General features: G+C 32.7%; 1 protein-coding gene across 15 annotated transcripts in view; it reads left to right on the forward strand.

Annotated features, from left to right (window-relative positions):
* Positions 1-15,409, forward strand: part of LOC118744952 (protein hu-li tai shao) — a 93,192-nt gene that overhangs the window by 54,218 nt on the left and 23,565 nt on the right. For 13 of the 15 annotated variants that reach the window (XR_004993600.1, XM_036478400.1, XM_036478405.1 and 10 more), the window contains 8 exons: positions 1,774-2,020; positions 2,314-2,788; positions 4,348-5,095; positions 5,180-5,303; positions 11,763-11,873; positions 11,945-12,239; positions 12,474-12,599; positions 12,939-13,010. Coding sequence is in view for 14 of the 15 variants with exons in the window: in XM_036478400.1 (XP_036334293.1) it covers positions 1,919-2,020; positions 2,314-2,788; positions 4,348-5,095; positions 5,180-5,303; positions 11,763-11,873; positions 11,945-12,239; positions 12,474-12,599; positions 12,939-13,010 (2,053 nt within the window). In the remaining variant the exon portion in view is untranslated. Of the gene's footprint in view, positions 1-404; positions 1,673-1,773; positions 2,021-2,313; positions 2,789-4,347; positions 5,096-5,179; positions 5,304-11,762; positions 11,874-11,944; positions 12,240-12,473; positions 12,600-12,938; positions 13,011-15,409 lie in introns of those variants that run through there. The other 2 variants (XM_036478407.1, XM_036478408.1) reach the window with 2 other exon arrangements.

Genomic DNA, 15,409 nt, shown 5'->3' on the forward strand with positions numbered 1-15,409 from the left:
AATAAAATAAAATACGAAATGAATATATAAAAAACTTTAATAAAAGATGAAATAATACCAAATAAAATAAATACGAAATAACAAATAATAAAATGAAAAGATGTAATATTTAAAAAATATATAAAAGCTATAATAAATGAAAAAATAAAAATAGGTACATGAAACAATTTTAACAAATACTACATAAAAATATTATAATAAATAAACAAAATTGTAGTTTAAGAAATTACAAAAAAAATATAAAAAAGAAAGAGATTAAAGAAAAACCTTAAAATAAGAAAAAAAAAAATCAAATTAAAAATCAAATATAATGCTCAAAAGAAAAAATAAAATTAAACAAAATAAAAATATGTAATTAAAGAACCAATAAAAATGTAAAATAAGTTAGCTAATAAGCAATTAAATGTATTATCTAAATACATACTTTGTTCTTTGAAGCACAGCATCTGCTTCTTCGGAAAAAGAAATCCAAATTTGCAGACAACCACGTCGCTACCACGTCTGTCATTCAGCTGACCCGCTTCTCCAAGTATGTACTGATAAAAATTATTCAGGAATAAGGTGCTATTTAGTGCCACCAAAATTAATTTAGGTGCTCACTTGGTTTCCGAGAAATTCGAGAAAAATGTGTATGGGTTATCTGGCGTAATGTTAAGCTGGCTGACCCACTTATTAAATTTTGGTCGAACACCAATTAATTTTATTGGGGAATTACATGCTTTTTAGGACCACCAAAATTATTTTAGGTTCTCACTTAGTTTCCGAGGAATTCGCGAGACATCTCGGCGGCTGGCCCACTTATTAAGTTTTAGTGGAATTTTTTGGAAACTATGTGGGTTTCTAAAATAATTTTGGTGGCCTTAAAAAGCACGTAAATAGCACCTAATTCCTGGATAATTCGACGAAATTTTACATTGTTGCGATTTTCTCGTAAACTAAATGAGCTACTAAATTAACTTCTGTGCCACTAAATAGCAGGCGTGGCAGACGTTCTGCTGCCTTTTTGGAGTCAACAACACTAATTGAGTCGAGCTTATGCCAGTTTTTAATTGGGGTCAACTGTGCACCTTTCCGATTGCAACCTCTCTCTTTCCTGCCAACGGTGTAACAAGTTAATTCGCATTCGTACTACATACATACATGTTAGCGTGTGAATGTACGTAAGTTCTCACTCTTAATCCTTATCCTTAAAATGCTCTTTTAGTGGAACTAGCGAAAAAGAAGAGAACAAATGCAAACGCGCTTTCCGCATAAAACTATATTTCACAGCTTCCACCCTCACACACATATTCGCTTTACCATAAGTTTCCGCTCAGCTGTACAACTATTCTCTCCCTCTGCTCATCTCTTAAAGTTTCGTCTTCTGTCGTGTGCAAATACTTTTTAAGGTCACTGTCGATGACGAGTGTATCTTATTTCCCTCCCTAACTGAAAGTCATATCCTCCGAATTCTCTCTTTGTGCATCATCCAGCTATGTGCTTTTTCGCCTTTTCGTCGTCCTTCGGTCTGTTCACTCTATTGGCTAACACGTAGACAGGCAGGCGCTCTGTCGGTCGGTCAGTCGCGACAGGCAATACTAAGCTGATAGGCGCTTCAAGTTGACTGTTGATGCCATATCATTTATTTATTTAGCTGCAATCTGCTGCGCTTCATGGTGGACGACGTATGCGTGTATGTGTGTATTTCCGTGTCTCATTTTATTTTTACTTTAATTTACATTTATTTAGAGTACAAGTTTTTAATAATCTTTCTATCTTTTTTTATCTTTGCAGAATTTTCTTCACCATTTCAGTAACAATCGAAATTTCAGTGCAGCAGACAGCCGTGAAAGAAAAATTATAAAAATAATATAGCAAAAAAATATATATAGAGAGCTATATATAACAGCCATAAATAAGCGCAAAAACAACAATAAAAATGACCGAAGTTGAACAGCAGCCACCGCCACAGAATGGCATAGACTTATCCGCCGCCGAGGAAGATGATAGCAGTAAAGCGCGACCAGCAGATATTGAGCAGGTAAGCATTGCACTAACACACGCATTTGAGCGCTTTCTCCGCCATCCCCTTCACTGTGGCATGAGTAAAATCAGCCAATTTTGCAGTAGTGCATAGTACATTGCACCGACTACCTTCAGCTGGATCGATTTTTCACATCTGCATACTTTCACTGTCCCACTTAGTCATCGTGAAACAGCTAACTAACCCCCAGCCTGCAACTAACCATCCTCATCACATTTCAGCCGTGCATTCATTTATTATCTACTAAGAAATTAATTTGCTTATTTTAATATTTTCGTGTTTACTTGCAGGATATGCGTGAAATGGAGCGCCGCAAGCGTGTTGAGGCCATTATGGGTTCCAAGCTCTTTCGCGAAGAATTGGAGCGCATTGTGGATTCCGCACGTGATGGTGGCGGCATACTGCAACAGCTGTCCGATATAATGGGCGTACCGACATCAACGCGCGTTGGTAATGTCTTCAAGGCTACGAATTGTATGCTGCCAATCAATGATATACGCGGCGTTGAATCGATGGGCTATGCCAAGGGTGAGAAGATTTTGCGTTGCAAATTGGCTGCCACATTCCGTTTGTTGGATTTATACGGTTGGACGCAAGGATTGGGTGCACAAATTACCGCACGTCTTAAGGTTGATCAGGAGAATTTCCTTGTGAATCCATATGGCATGATGTATCACGAAATCACGGCGTCATCGCTGAACAGAGTTGATATGCAGGGTCAGATTGTGGAGCAGGGCACCACCAATTTCGGAGTGAACAAGAATCGTGAGTGTCTTTTGAGATATAAGTGCATGCATAATAGGATTAAAGCGTTTGAATTCACGCCAATAGTGAGAGGGAATTTCTATATAAATTTAGAACGAAATGACTCCATGACATGATTTTGTAACGTTTTTTTTTACGAGTTTTTTCTTGTAAATTAGCACTTCTTATAAAGACGGTCATACATATTTTCCATGCTTTTGGAATTAAAAAAAAAAAAACTCAGCCACCTCTTTTTCTATTTCTTTTTCAACATAAAAGAATTGATTTCCTTTCAATATTGTTGTTGGGCTTTGTACCACGATCAGGTATTTTTTGTTTTAATTGAAAAAAGCAACACAGTCTAAACGGTAGAAGTTATAGCTGCTATTTCGGGGATCACTTCATCTCATCAGACTTCTTTTTCTAGACTTCAGCAGGGACCGAACCCCCATCATCGATGTGCAAAGTGAAAAGCGCTAACCACTGAGCTATGCACACCCCGCTTTTAATTTCTTCCAAAAACCCTTAACCGAAATATAAATATTTTAAAACTCATATTATTTACCGTTTACGTTTGAAAATCGGTCAAATCATCTTGTTAGTATTGGAAATGTAAATGCATTGCCCAATTCATCAATTTTGAAAATTTTTAGCCTCGAAACTTGTTCTGATAAACTGTGTTCATCTCCATTATATTTTCAGTTAAATAATTTTAAGACAAAATATATATGTATAACTTAGTACATACAAAAAAATATACAACCGAATTTCCACTAGGCAAAAGTTCTACCATTAAACAAATGGCTTGTGGAGCAGACTTTATGGCCCTTATTTTTAACGTAATAAATTTGGAACTATTTGCAGCATGGGAAAAGTGATTACCCAGTCCGTTTGAAGAAACTGTATATTTATTAATAAGCAATATTACGTTTTTACAAGCCTTTATAACAATTGACTCAGCGAAGAGATAATAAAAGAGAGATATTTTTAGCACCATCTACTTGCTACGCTTCAAACAAAGGGAAACTTAACTTAAGTTTAACATTTGGGTGGTTCACAAGGTGTCGTACGTGTCGTATTGTCGTATGTTGTAAAGTTTTTAACGGCTTAATAAATGTTTAGAGGGTTTGAAATCACCACCAACTATTTTTTAGCGGTGTGAAATTTCATAATAAAACTTGTATGTTAGCTTGCGAATTCCTTAAATATAGTTTTAGCCGTTTAAAGTTTATGACATACAACAGTACGACAGTATACAACACCTTGTGAACTCCCTAATTGTTTTTGCTTCAACAAATATGACTCCGGTATTGTTAATGCCCAAATTTATCAATACACATTTTTGTCAATTAATGTCCACTGAACGTATCGTTCGTTTGCTCGAAGAATGTCATAACGAAAATAAAAAATTGAATAAATGCAAGAAAAAGGCCTTAAAGTGTTTAATTAGATTTAGCGCAGTGAATAAAACGATTTAAAATCTATGTACATATTCGCACTTGTAAAGTCCATAAATATGCATATATGCAGGTTTTTTCTTCTTAAAAACTCACTCCAAAACTCTTTCCATCCCTCCACAGACTTCGCCTTGCACTCGGTGGTACATGCCGCCCGCCCCGACATCCGTTGCGCCATCTACATTGGCTGCACACCCGTCGTTGCTGTCTCTTCGCTAAAGGTCGGTCTACTGCCATTGACACGCGACGCTTGCGTTTTGGGTGAAATAACCACACACTCATACACGGGCACACAAATGGATGCCGATGAACGTGATCGACTGGTGCGCGCACTCGGTCCCAACTCCAAGGTGTTGATACTCAGCAATTATGGTGCATTGTGTTGTGGTGAAACCATCGAAGAGGCATTCTTTGCTGCCAGCCATATTGTTAAGGCATGTGAAACACAATTACAACTACTGCCAGTTGGTGTAGACAATTTGGTTTTGATACCAGAGGAATCGCGTAAAGCGATTTTTGCAGATGCTCGCCGCCCACCTGAGGATTTGGAGAAGAAATTTGCAGCTGCTGTGGCTACAGTCGAAGCAAATGCTGCTGAGGCCGCAGGCGCTGCTGATGGTGCTGCTGATGGTAGTGGAGCAATCGCTGTTAAAGCTGCTGTTGCTGGTGGCGCACCCAAGTGGCGTGTAGGTGGCGCTGAATTTGAAGCGCTTATGCGCATGCTGGACAACGCCGGCTATCGTACGGGTTACATTTATCGCCATCCACTTATTAAATCGGATCCGCCAAAGCCGAAGAATGATGTTGAACTGCCACCAGCGGTTAGCTCGCTGGGTTATCTACTCGAGGAAGAGGAACTCTTGAAGCAAGGGTGAGTAGCGACAGAGTATAGAAGAAAGGACAATTGATTTGCAGAGTGAGAAATGGGCATTAATTGCATTGTTTTCATTTGCAGCATTTGGAAGAAGGGCGATTTGCGCAAGGGCGGCGATCGAAGCCGATGGCTCAACTCGCCAAATGTCTATCAGAAGGTTGAAGTACTGGAAACAGGCACACCCGATCCCAAGAAGATTACAAAGGTAGAGATTATTACATTTGAAGATAAATCCGAAATAAGTCAGAAGTAAAAAACTATTATTAAAAAAAAAAACACACACACACAATATCTACTACTAAAAAAAGGCTAAAAAAATCCCAACAAATGAACCGTACCGGCGAAAAAAATGTACTCCCATAGCGCTGAAAATTATTAATATAAACTGTAGTAGGACATTTTCGGGGATCAAAGGTTTGCTAATTCAGCAATTAACAATATTCAAAAAAAAATCTATTATTAATGTAGCTTTTATAGAAAACTAAAACTGCTAATATTTTGCTGCCGCCGCTCAATTTTTTATTTTAATTTATCTTTTACAAATAATGTGTGCATTTAATAGCATTATATGTATACGTGTAAGTGTGTGCATTTAATTTGTTCTTTGCCGATTTTGAATTACGGTAACATAATTAGTTTTAAGACGTTTTTGAAACACCAAAACTTTCGTCAACTAAAATGACAACCGTGTAAGCGGAAATAGATGTGCGCGTTTGCTATCTTATCACATTTGAAGGCCTTGTTGAGGTTAGCAAGGGATATGATTTATTAAAACATACATTCTTTTCTGCGTTTCAGAAAAATAAATGCCCGTAATATAAATATTCTACATTAAAAAAAAAAAATGGAAATATCGTTACCTTAACATACATACATACTTAGAATAGAAAGGCCCTGTCATTTTCTTTCAAAATCCAGCTTTGTAGAAATGTTTATAAATGAATCACTGAAAACGTAATGGAATTTAAAAACAATTACTATAACTCAATTATAGTCCTTGTTTAAAAACAGCATTTTAAAGAAATTGGCAACCGAATAATTTATCCTTTTGTTAAGTTTTTTTAATCACCTTGCAAGTAAACTAAAATGTTGGATAGGGCCTTTCTATACATATTAAGGTAACGATATGTATGTGTGCGGGGATCTGAAACAGGTGTCTTTTTTTTTACTTTCATTATCTTTCTCCTATTGCTTTAAAACTTTCAACCCTTTTTATGTTCTTAAATTTCCATATTTTTTCGAAATAACGCAAAAAATATTGAGAAGTCAGTAATCTATTCGGAAATAGACCCCCGCGTACAGAATTAAAAATTTTTCAGTTACTGCTTTTGTTTTTTTTTCACATTCTTCTCTTTAGCAGTCTACTCTGCTCTAGCTGCCATAAAATATTTATATGTTATTTTGTTTTGGCTAGTCAAAAAGACTTTAATATAAACATTAACCAAAAAACCAAATGGGCTCAGCGCGTTTCAAAGCATTTTTGAACTAATTTGCACAGTTCGCAATTAGTTTAAAATGTTTGATTTATTTTTGTTTGTAGTTATTTTTATTTATGCTTCTTGTATTATTTTATTATGTAAGTACAATTTTTGTTATATATTTTTAATTTTGGCTTTAATTTTTATTTCTTTAAATTTTTATATTTTTTGATTAACTGAATTTCGAAAATTTACCGCAATATTTTTTTCGTGTAGTGTTTTTTTTAGATCTTAAAATTTTATTTGTATCTTTTTATATTTTTTGCTTAACTGAATTTCGAAAATTTATTGCAATATTTTTTTCGTGTAGTATTTTTTTTTTAGATCTTAAATTTTGTTTGTATCTTTTAGACCCGTTTTCCCAAGTAGCTCTTAAAATTTATCTTCCCTTTAAACACAAAATTTGTTCTAAAAAAATTTGTTTGAAGGTCAGATACATTTTAAAAACTACTTGAGAAAACGGAACTTAGTTCACACTTTGTTAAATTTATTCAATTCCAATTATTTTTTTTTAATTGTTCGATTTTTCTGTTTTGTGAATAAACTTCTCGTATTTTTTTCGTAATTATGTCTGCAGAAGTAAGGTTGTTTTTAGGTATTTTTTCTGAAATTTTAGTTTTGGTTTTTAATCACTATAACTTTTTCCTCTAATGTGCACATATTTGTTCATTATACTTTTGAATACATTTAAGTTTTTAGATTTTAAATTGTTTTACTAAAAAGAAAAAATTTATTAAAATTTTATAAATTTTTTTTTTATTTTTTATTTTTTTTACCTTTTTTGTATTTTTTTATTTTTTTTATTTTAATTGCTTTTGATTTCATCGTAACATTCCATATGCGGCTTTTATTTACCTTCATAACTAAACCTATATTAAAGCAAGTAACATTTGTAGAAAGTAAATGAGATCATTTAAATAAACGACAAAAAATGTTAAGTGTGAAATACACTAGCAAAGAAAAAAGTATTTAAAATAGCACAATTTATACAAGGGCCGAAAAATAAGGGACAGCATTAAAAAATATATTAATACGCCCCATTAATTTCGTCTATGGTGAAAAATCGTAAATACGTGCGTGGCAACTATTAAAATGTAAACATATACAAAAACAAAAAAAGAAAGAAAATGTAATTTAAAAAATTTTAAAAATTTGATTGAACCGGAATCTGCCTATTTTTTCGGTCCTTTTTCACCGGTAACTATTAATACATAGCTAGTTTCTTAACCTTACATGCAGCCGTTCATATATACATAAATAATCAAACTATCGCAATTTGCAAGCTAACCATCCATATTTAGTATCAACAAATTAACTTTGGTTTTGCGGTAACTCAGTAGAAATGAACAATTTATTAATAAAATTCAATAATAAAAATGGTCATATATATTTATTAGCTATGTAAGTTAACGCTTTATTGTGTCTGTGTATAAGGTAAAGCAAAGCAAGTGTAATACATAAATAATAATAATATATAGTAAAGAAAAAATATCGTATTTCTTTAATTCCTAGAAATTTAAAAAAGCGCCTTAACAAACTAATATTTGCGCCTTTCTGGGTTTAATTTGGTTAATTTTAACCCAATGAAGCGCTTTTGAAGGTTAACTAATTTCGGCTTGCAAACTAAACGCTGGGAAGAAATTATGCTTTAGCCACGTTGCTAATACATTCGCACGAGTTTTTCTCATAGCAGCTATTTGACAGCGGTCTAAATAGGGCAGCGCAATGCAGTTTGGACATAAAACTATAGCTATTCCAACGCAATTTTCAAATAACGCTTAATTTTTTTTTTGTTTTTGTTTGCAATCTACATTTAAAAACAGCAAATTTTCAAAACAAAATTTGTTTTCGTATTCTGATACATGCAACTTTACATTATATGGAGTCAATAAAAGAGAGAAAGAGAAAGAAAATGTTAACTCATTAACCTACAAAATGTGTATAAAAGTTACAAATATAATATTGTAATATTAACCATTGCACAACGTTAAAATTGTATATAAACATTTTTATATTCTTGATAAAATCCCTTTGCCTCCAGCCTGAGTGGCTGTTTTTTGTGCCATACATAGTCATGTACATATGTAAATAGCATACATTTGCGATTAGTGAGAGTTCACAATGTCAGCTTTAAAATATCAGTTTTGGAGTAAAATCTCGCGCTCTTAATAACATAAAATATAAATTGTACAACTGAAACTTTACTCTGGTACGTGTTTAGTCAAAAAAATTAAAAAAATACACTCTTAACACCAAGCTTGACATTGTAACCTCTACTTAGCAATTGATTTTTTCAAATACATATTTTCACTTCAAAATGAGTAAGGAAAATAAAGTCGATTTTTAAAGTAGTGTAAACTATTTAAGGATCCCCATAGCATTTTTGAGGAGTATAACTTTTTTAAATTATAAAAACGAAAGGAAATAAAAATATAAACAAACTATAAAAAAATTGAGTGGTTCGAAACTTAGTAGTTTACTTCATGTTAATTTTAGTAGTTCAGTTTCTAGGGTGGCAAATTTTCGAGATTTTAGAATTTCTATAAAAAAAAAACAAAGAATAAATTTTACTATTTTTAAATATGGCTTTATTTTCCTATTTGAGCGACCTCTCTACAGAAATTATCAGTTCAATAAAAGTTTTTTTTTGCATTGTTGTCAAATATTTTTTGTTGCTTTTTTTTAAGTTTATTTTGTCGCATGCCTGCATGATAAAATTATTTCGCATATTCATATCTGTACAAACATATACGCGCCGATTTCGAATCGCCAACTACATATCAAGTAGCGAATAGAACAGCATTTCCGTTGAATCCGAAGCCTTGATTTACACAAACCATAACTTCCCGGCTCGCTAATTTTATAGCTTTGTCGCTAAGCTAGCAGGGATGACCACAAGCGAGAGAAATGGCGAATTGAAAACGGATATTTTTTCCTCTAATTTTCGTTGTTGGTAATTTTTCCAAACGAAAAATGACACTGAAGATGGCACAGCGCCGAAACCGATTTTTCTCCAAACCAAACTGGGAAAATCGTTCCAAAGTACATCAGGATATTTTTTAGTTGAAATTTCTTTAACCTATTATTTTACACAAATCTGCCGTTCCTGTTACTTAGTTAGCTGAAGGTTTTAGGCTCTGCGAGCGTTTGGGAAACAATTTTAATACAAATTTTTCTAAACTTTTAGTTGAAATAATTTTTTTAGGAGCATGAACAGTTAGTAAAAAACTTGAGTGTAAACAAGGTACAAAAACGGTTGAAAAAATAGATAAATTTTCTCAATCAAAATTACCCCGGCAACAACAAAAAATGTAGTTTCCTTAATAGGAACTCAGTTGCCAGCTTTCAGTTGCTAGTTGCCTCTATAATACCATTTCAGCCACCGAAAACGCAACTGAAGGTCGGTTGCAATCCGTAATCGACCCATCAGTAAACATCCCTAAGCTGATTAATTTTCCCCGTTGCATTTATAAATGAAGAGTAGATGATTTTTTGTGAATTATTTTCCTAATGCTCACCCATTATCCTGTCATGTGAATAAAAAATGCTTGGATGTACATATGTAGGTACTTGATTGCAATTCTAGACCAAAATCTTCTGTGGGAATAATCCGTGGGTGCGTCTTTATAAAAATTATAAATAAAATCCATATTTATTTTTATTTTTTTTTTGCATGATTTACACACAGCTAACAAACTACTATGATTTTCCGCTGTTATTTTTTTATGGAGCAATTTCGGTTGTTTTGTGTAAAAAAATATGTGAAAGAAAATAACCCGTGTCTGTTTCATTTACATATCGACGCTAACATGTCAAACTATCGTATGTGCGAAAATGCTTTTCCAATTACGATACCTTGCGCTTGCATTTAGTGTGATACGCAAATTGGCAAATCGTCAAGTTTCGTGTCTTCTTAGAAGCAGAGGATACTGGCTATTAACAAAGGGTCGAATCCCACACTTTTTCCTAATGACAACAAAATTTTTTAAAACAAGTTCTTTGCTCTCCTGAAAAGTACCCATTTTCTCATTCGACAGTTTGACATGGTAGCGACGATATGTCACATACAAATTTCAAAGCTAGTAGTTAGAGGCACGAAAACCTTAAACAGTTTCAAAACTTTTGCTAAATTAAAAATACATAAGTATGTACTAATTTTTCGAGCTTCAAGTTTTTTATTTCTTTTCCTAGCAAATATATGTACATATGTTTTTACATATCTCACACCTCCTTCAAAAGAGTCACAACTCAAAATTTGGCATTTTTTGAAATTTTGCGCTATAAATATACACAGAGCTTTATTTACCATTCAGAAAAAGCTGGAGCAAATTTTATTAAAAAAAAAAAACCCCTAAGATAGAGTCGCCCTTGCCCATATGATTATCATGTGCTAAGAAATAGTTTTTCGCATTTTCTATTATTTTGAGTTATGACCCTTTTGAAGACGGTGTGCGATATGTATCTTCATTATTAGTCTTAATTATTTTTTATGTATTGACTGCTTTGCTTTATTGAAAAAATTAACTTACCCACGATTGTAAAAAAAGACAATAGGTATAAAATATTAAAAAGAAAACTTGATTATGTGTTAATACAATCGGCGGACTAAAGAATGAAAAAATCTGTAAAAAATATGATAAATGCCACACTGCTAATTATTTTTATTTTGCAAGCCATTTTTTGTATTGTTCACACTTTCATAGCTAAAATAATTAACCCTTATTACAAAAATGCTTAGTTTTAACGCAAACAATGGCTTGGTTTTAACACTAATGAAAGTTTTAGGTATATTTATATTTATTTATATTTTTTTCCTTTTTTGTATCGCGTTAAAAATATTAATTTATAATATTTAAACACAGTATTTACATAATTACTGCTAAAATAATGAGATTAAATAAACAAACTACAACTACTTTCTTTCTCTTTCTACTTTCATAATTTAATTTAAACTACAAATTATCGACACATTGCGCTGCCTCAAATCCCAATTTCAAAATCGAAAATCGTCCACTCAACAACGCAATACAATTTCAAATTCCATTTTCGAATTCGCTTCCCTGTGCGCATTGCCAAAAAAAATCTCGCTACTACTTTTAATACCAAATCCGAATCCCTCTGTCATGCCACCACACCCAAAATGCGTGCTTTTGTCACTGTCTTACCATCACCATCGCCAATATCAGTGGGTCGCTGAAGGTTCACCAACACACTCTACACCAGTACGCATCGAAGATCCGTTGCAATTTGTGCCAGCGGGAACAAATCCAAAAGAATTCAAGCGCTTGCAACAACAGGTAGGCGATTGTAGATTTAAGTAAATTGTGAGAAATTAATCAAAATTAAATACCAAAAATCTCTTTACTAGATCAAAGACAATCGTCGCGCTGATAAAATATCCGCCGGACCACAATCACACATCCTCGAAGGCGTTACATGGGATGAGGCCAATCGCATTAAGGATGCGACTGTTTCATCAGCCGGCGATCATGTTGTGCTAATGGGCGCCGCCTCCAAGGGCATCATACAACGTGGCTATCAGCATAATGCGGCCGTTTACAAAGCACCATATGCCAAGAACCCATTCGATAATGTAACCGATGATGAATTGAATGAATACAAACGCACGGTGGAGCGTAAGAAGAAGAGCATTCATGGTGAATGTAAGTGTGTTTGATAAATACCATAGAAATTGCAACTTCATAAATATAAGGGCTGCATATGCAATGAATTTTTAGTGTTGCAAAGGCATGGCTCTATATTTTGTTAGTGTTTTGCAAAAAAAAAATACTAACAAGTTTCCAAATGAAATAATGCCATACCATTTTCAAAGATTCTGAACAGTCCCATTACTTTGTTTTCTTCAAATTTTAATTTCAATATTTTATTCTGCACAGATACCGATACTGATTTCTCCGAATCGGAGCCGTTGAGTTCGATGCCAATCTCAGCACCACAACAGACGAAGCAATTAACAATCACAACTGCCGCAGTTAGTCAATCAGAACCAGAAGATGTTTCAGGTAATGTTGAGAAAAGGTTGCTTGTTATAGGTTAAGGCCCACTGTGGAGACCGAAAATGTGAGGGGTTTTCAGTAAAACGATAAAATATTTAAATTTAAATTGTAAAAGCGGGTGATAAATAAGCTATCATTGACTGTATATAGTAACTTTTTGCTGCAATAAATTTCAAAATGGAGATAAGTGCGCCTTTTTTGCCCTCACGTCTCTACTTTTGAAGCAGCAATACCCATTTTCTTAATTTTTATTTTTATAAAAAAGAATTGAAGTTAAATTAAGTGCCGCTATAATGCGTGGCATTCCATTTTATCAGTCATTAAAAGCAACTTTTTTACTTACAGAACACCAAGTGATGAGAATAGAAACTAAACAAGCGCCAGTTCCAAGCCAACCCGAATTAGTATTGAGCGATGGTAAGTCCAAACAAGCATTCTCTCCACTCACATTTACAAACATACATAAATTTCGTTTTAAATTCAAGTTTATTCTAAAAAAAAAATACATTTTTATTCGATAATATGCTGTGCGTCAAGCAAATATGTTATGTCTTCGTTCAAAATATTTAACTGCGTTTTGTTCTTGTCTGAAATCTTGCTTTTTATACATATACATACTATATGTTATTTATTCATATATTATTTCCTGTTTGATTGCAATTATTTATTCTTTCTTAATCCGTATTTAAATTTGTTTATTTTTGTAGTTGTAGTTTATAACTGTATTGTTTTTAGCAGCGTCTTAAAATTATTCTTCTTTCTCTATTAAATTCGTTATCACATTTATATATTTTTCTTATTGATGCCAACTGTTTTTGCCAGCAGTTGACTTTTACATGCCTACAATAAAAAGGCGCATTAATCAAACTACATATCTATGCCAAATGAAGCCGCTTTTATACATGTCTTAAAAAGGCTAAAAATACTAATACAATATTGTTTTTGAAAGGTAGCCATCAGCGCTGCTTTGCTTTGAGTACTCCAATAAATGTCGTAGGAATTTTTCCTAATAAATATGGCTACCGTTCGACCGCTTTCAAACAATTCACGTTCCATACACATACATATGTATGTACGTATGTACATATATATATTTTTAGGGGTTTTTAATAGCCGCGCTTAATTTTTTTTTAATATTACATACTTAGTTTTATTTTATTATTAAAACAAATTGATTTTTTAATTTATCTTTATCATTTTGTTTCTTTTTCCCTTCCTAACTCCACCACAAATAATATTCAATGCCACTTTGTGCTACAACGTAAACACATATTTGTTGACACAATATTTTATTAGTTGTTAGAAAGAAAATATTACCCGTACTCGATAGTGTGTCTGTAACATTTTTGTAGTACGAAGAAAAAAAAACTAAACTGTTACATTCCGTACTCTACTCGTTTTACCTACTACTTTCTCTATTGCGCTCTGTTAGATACTTAAACTTGCAATAATACTTAACTCTAATGATTTTTATATTTAAAATTGTATCTATTTTATACTCATGAACGATTTGTTTGCATACACAGGCCCAACTTGTTGTACGGCGTGTATTAAGTGATTTATTATTTTCCGCTACTACCACTCCTGCTACTATTTCTACTTCTACTACTACATACAACTACTGTTACAACCACAACTACATCTGCTACTGTTTAAACATCAAACAACTTTATACATACTTCGTACGGCAGCTATCACTGCTATTGCGTTACTCTTCTACTCTACTTCCCTTCATCCACATCTTAGTTTCCTACAGTACTTCTTTCAAAATTGATTTTTCCAAATCTTTTTTCCCTCATTTCTATATTGGCACAAAGTTTTTAGTCATTATGAGTTTTGTGTGCAGCTGCAGTTTTTATAAACTAAATTTTTTAAACAAAGATTTTTTAGATTTCTGAACACTTTTAACAAAGTTTTCGTTAGTTGTGAATAAGTGTTAATTTTTCTCTTAGAAAAACACATTTTTTAAAGCAAAATTATTACGATTTTTGAAAAAAATTTTGATTATTTCTGTGTTCGTATGGAAAAGTAGCTTATGTCGAAAGGTTGGCTTTAGTATAATGCGGCATTCCTTTTATTCTTTAAACGACAAGGAATTTTTTGACGAGACTTAATAGGAATATTGACTTTCTAGTATCGGAACTATTTCTTGCACGTTTATTTGCCAAAAGTTGTTCAACGGCTCAGCGCCAGCGAGTCATTCGCAATCGTATACTGCAAATGCCGATTTATATTAAAGTCAGCCTTTCGACATAAGCTACTTTTCCATACGAACACAGATTTTCAAAAATTTTTTTTTTTTTTCCAAACAAAATTAATTTTATCTAAAAAAAATATACAAAAACAAGTATTCATAGACAATATGTTTTTCAAATGGAGTTGAGTTCTTTAAAAGTCATCGATTGACTATATAACCTTGTTTATGTTCAACAAGTGACTATTTTGAGTTCTAGGCAAAATTAGAAAATGTAAGCAAAATTAACTAAAAAAAAAAAACAACTTTGTTTTTCTATGAATACTCGTTCTTGATTGATTTTCATTATTTTCGTACAATATTTTTTTTTTATTAGAATACGGTCAAATAAGTAATTTGGTGGTCAAAAATTAAATTTTTTTCTCTACTACTCTTCTATTCCCTTTAACCCACAATGTTTTGTAGCCGGCTTCAAGCACAAGTCAATTGGAAATAATAACAAAATTTAAAGGCTAAAAATAAAAAAATATAAATTTTTATTTTTATGAAATTAGTTTTCTAAAAATATTGAATTGGAAAATTTTTTTAATTAAAATATGTATTTTTATAAATCAATACAGTT

The sequence above is a fragment of the Rhagoletis pomonella genome, unplaced genomic scaffold (assembly GCF_013731165.1).
Source record: "Rhagoletis pomonella isolate Grant_MI unplaced genomic scaffold, Rhpom_1.0 Rhpom_scaffold_00008, whole genome shotgun sequence".
NCBI classification, from domain to species: Eukaryota; Metazoa; Arthropoda; class Insecta; order Diptera; family Tephritidae; genus Rhagoletis; species Rhagoletis pomonella.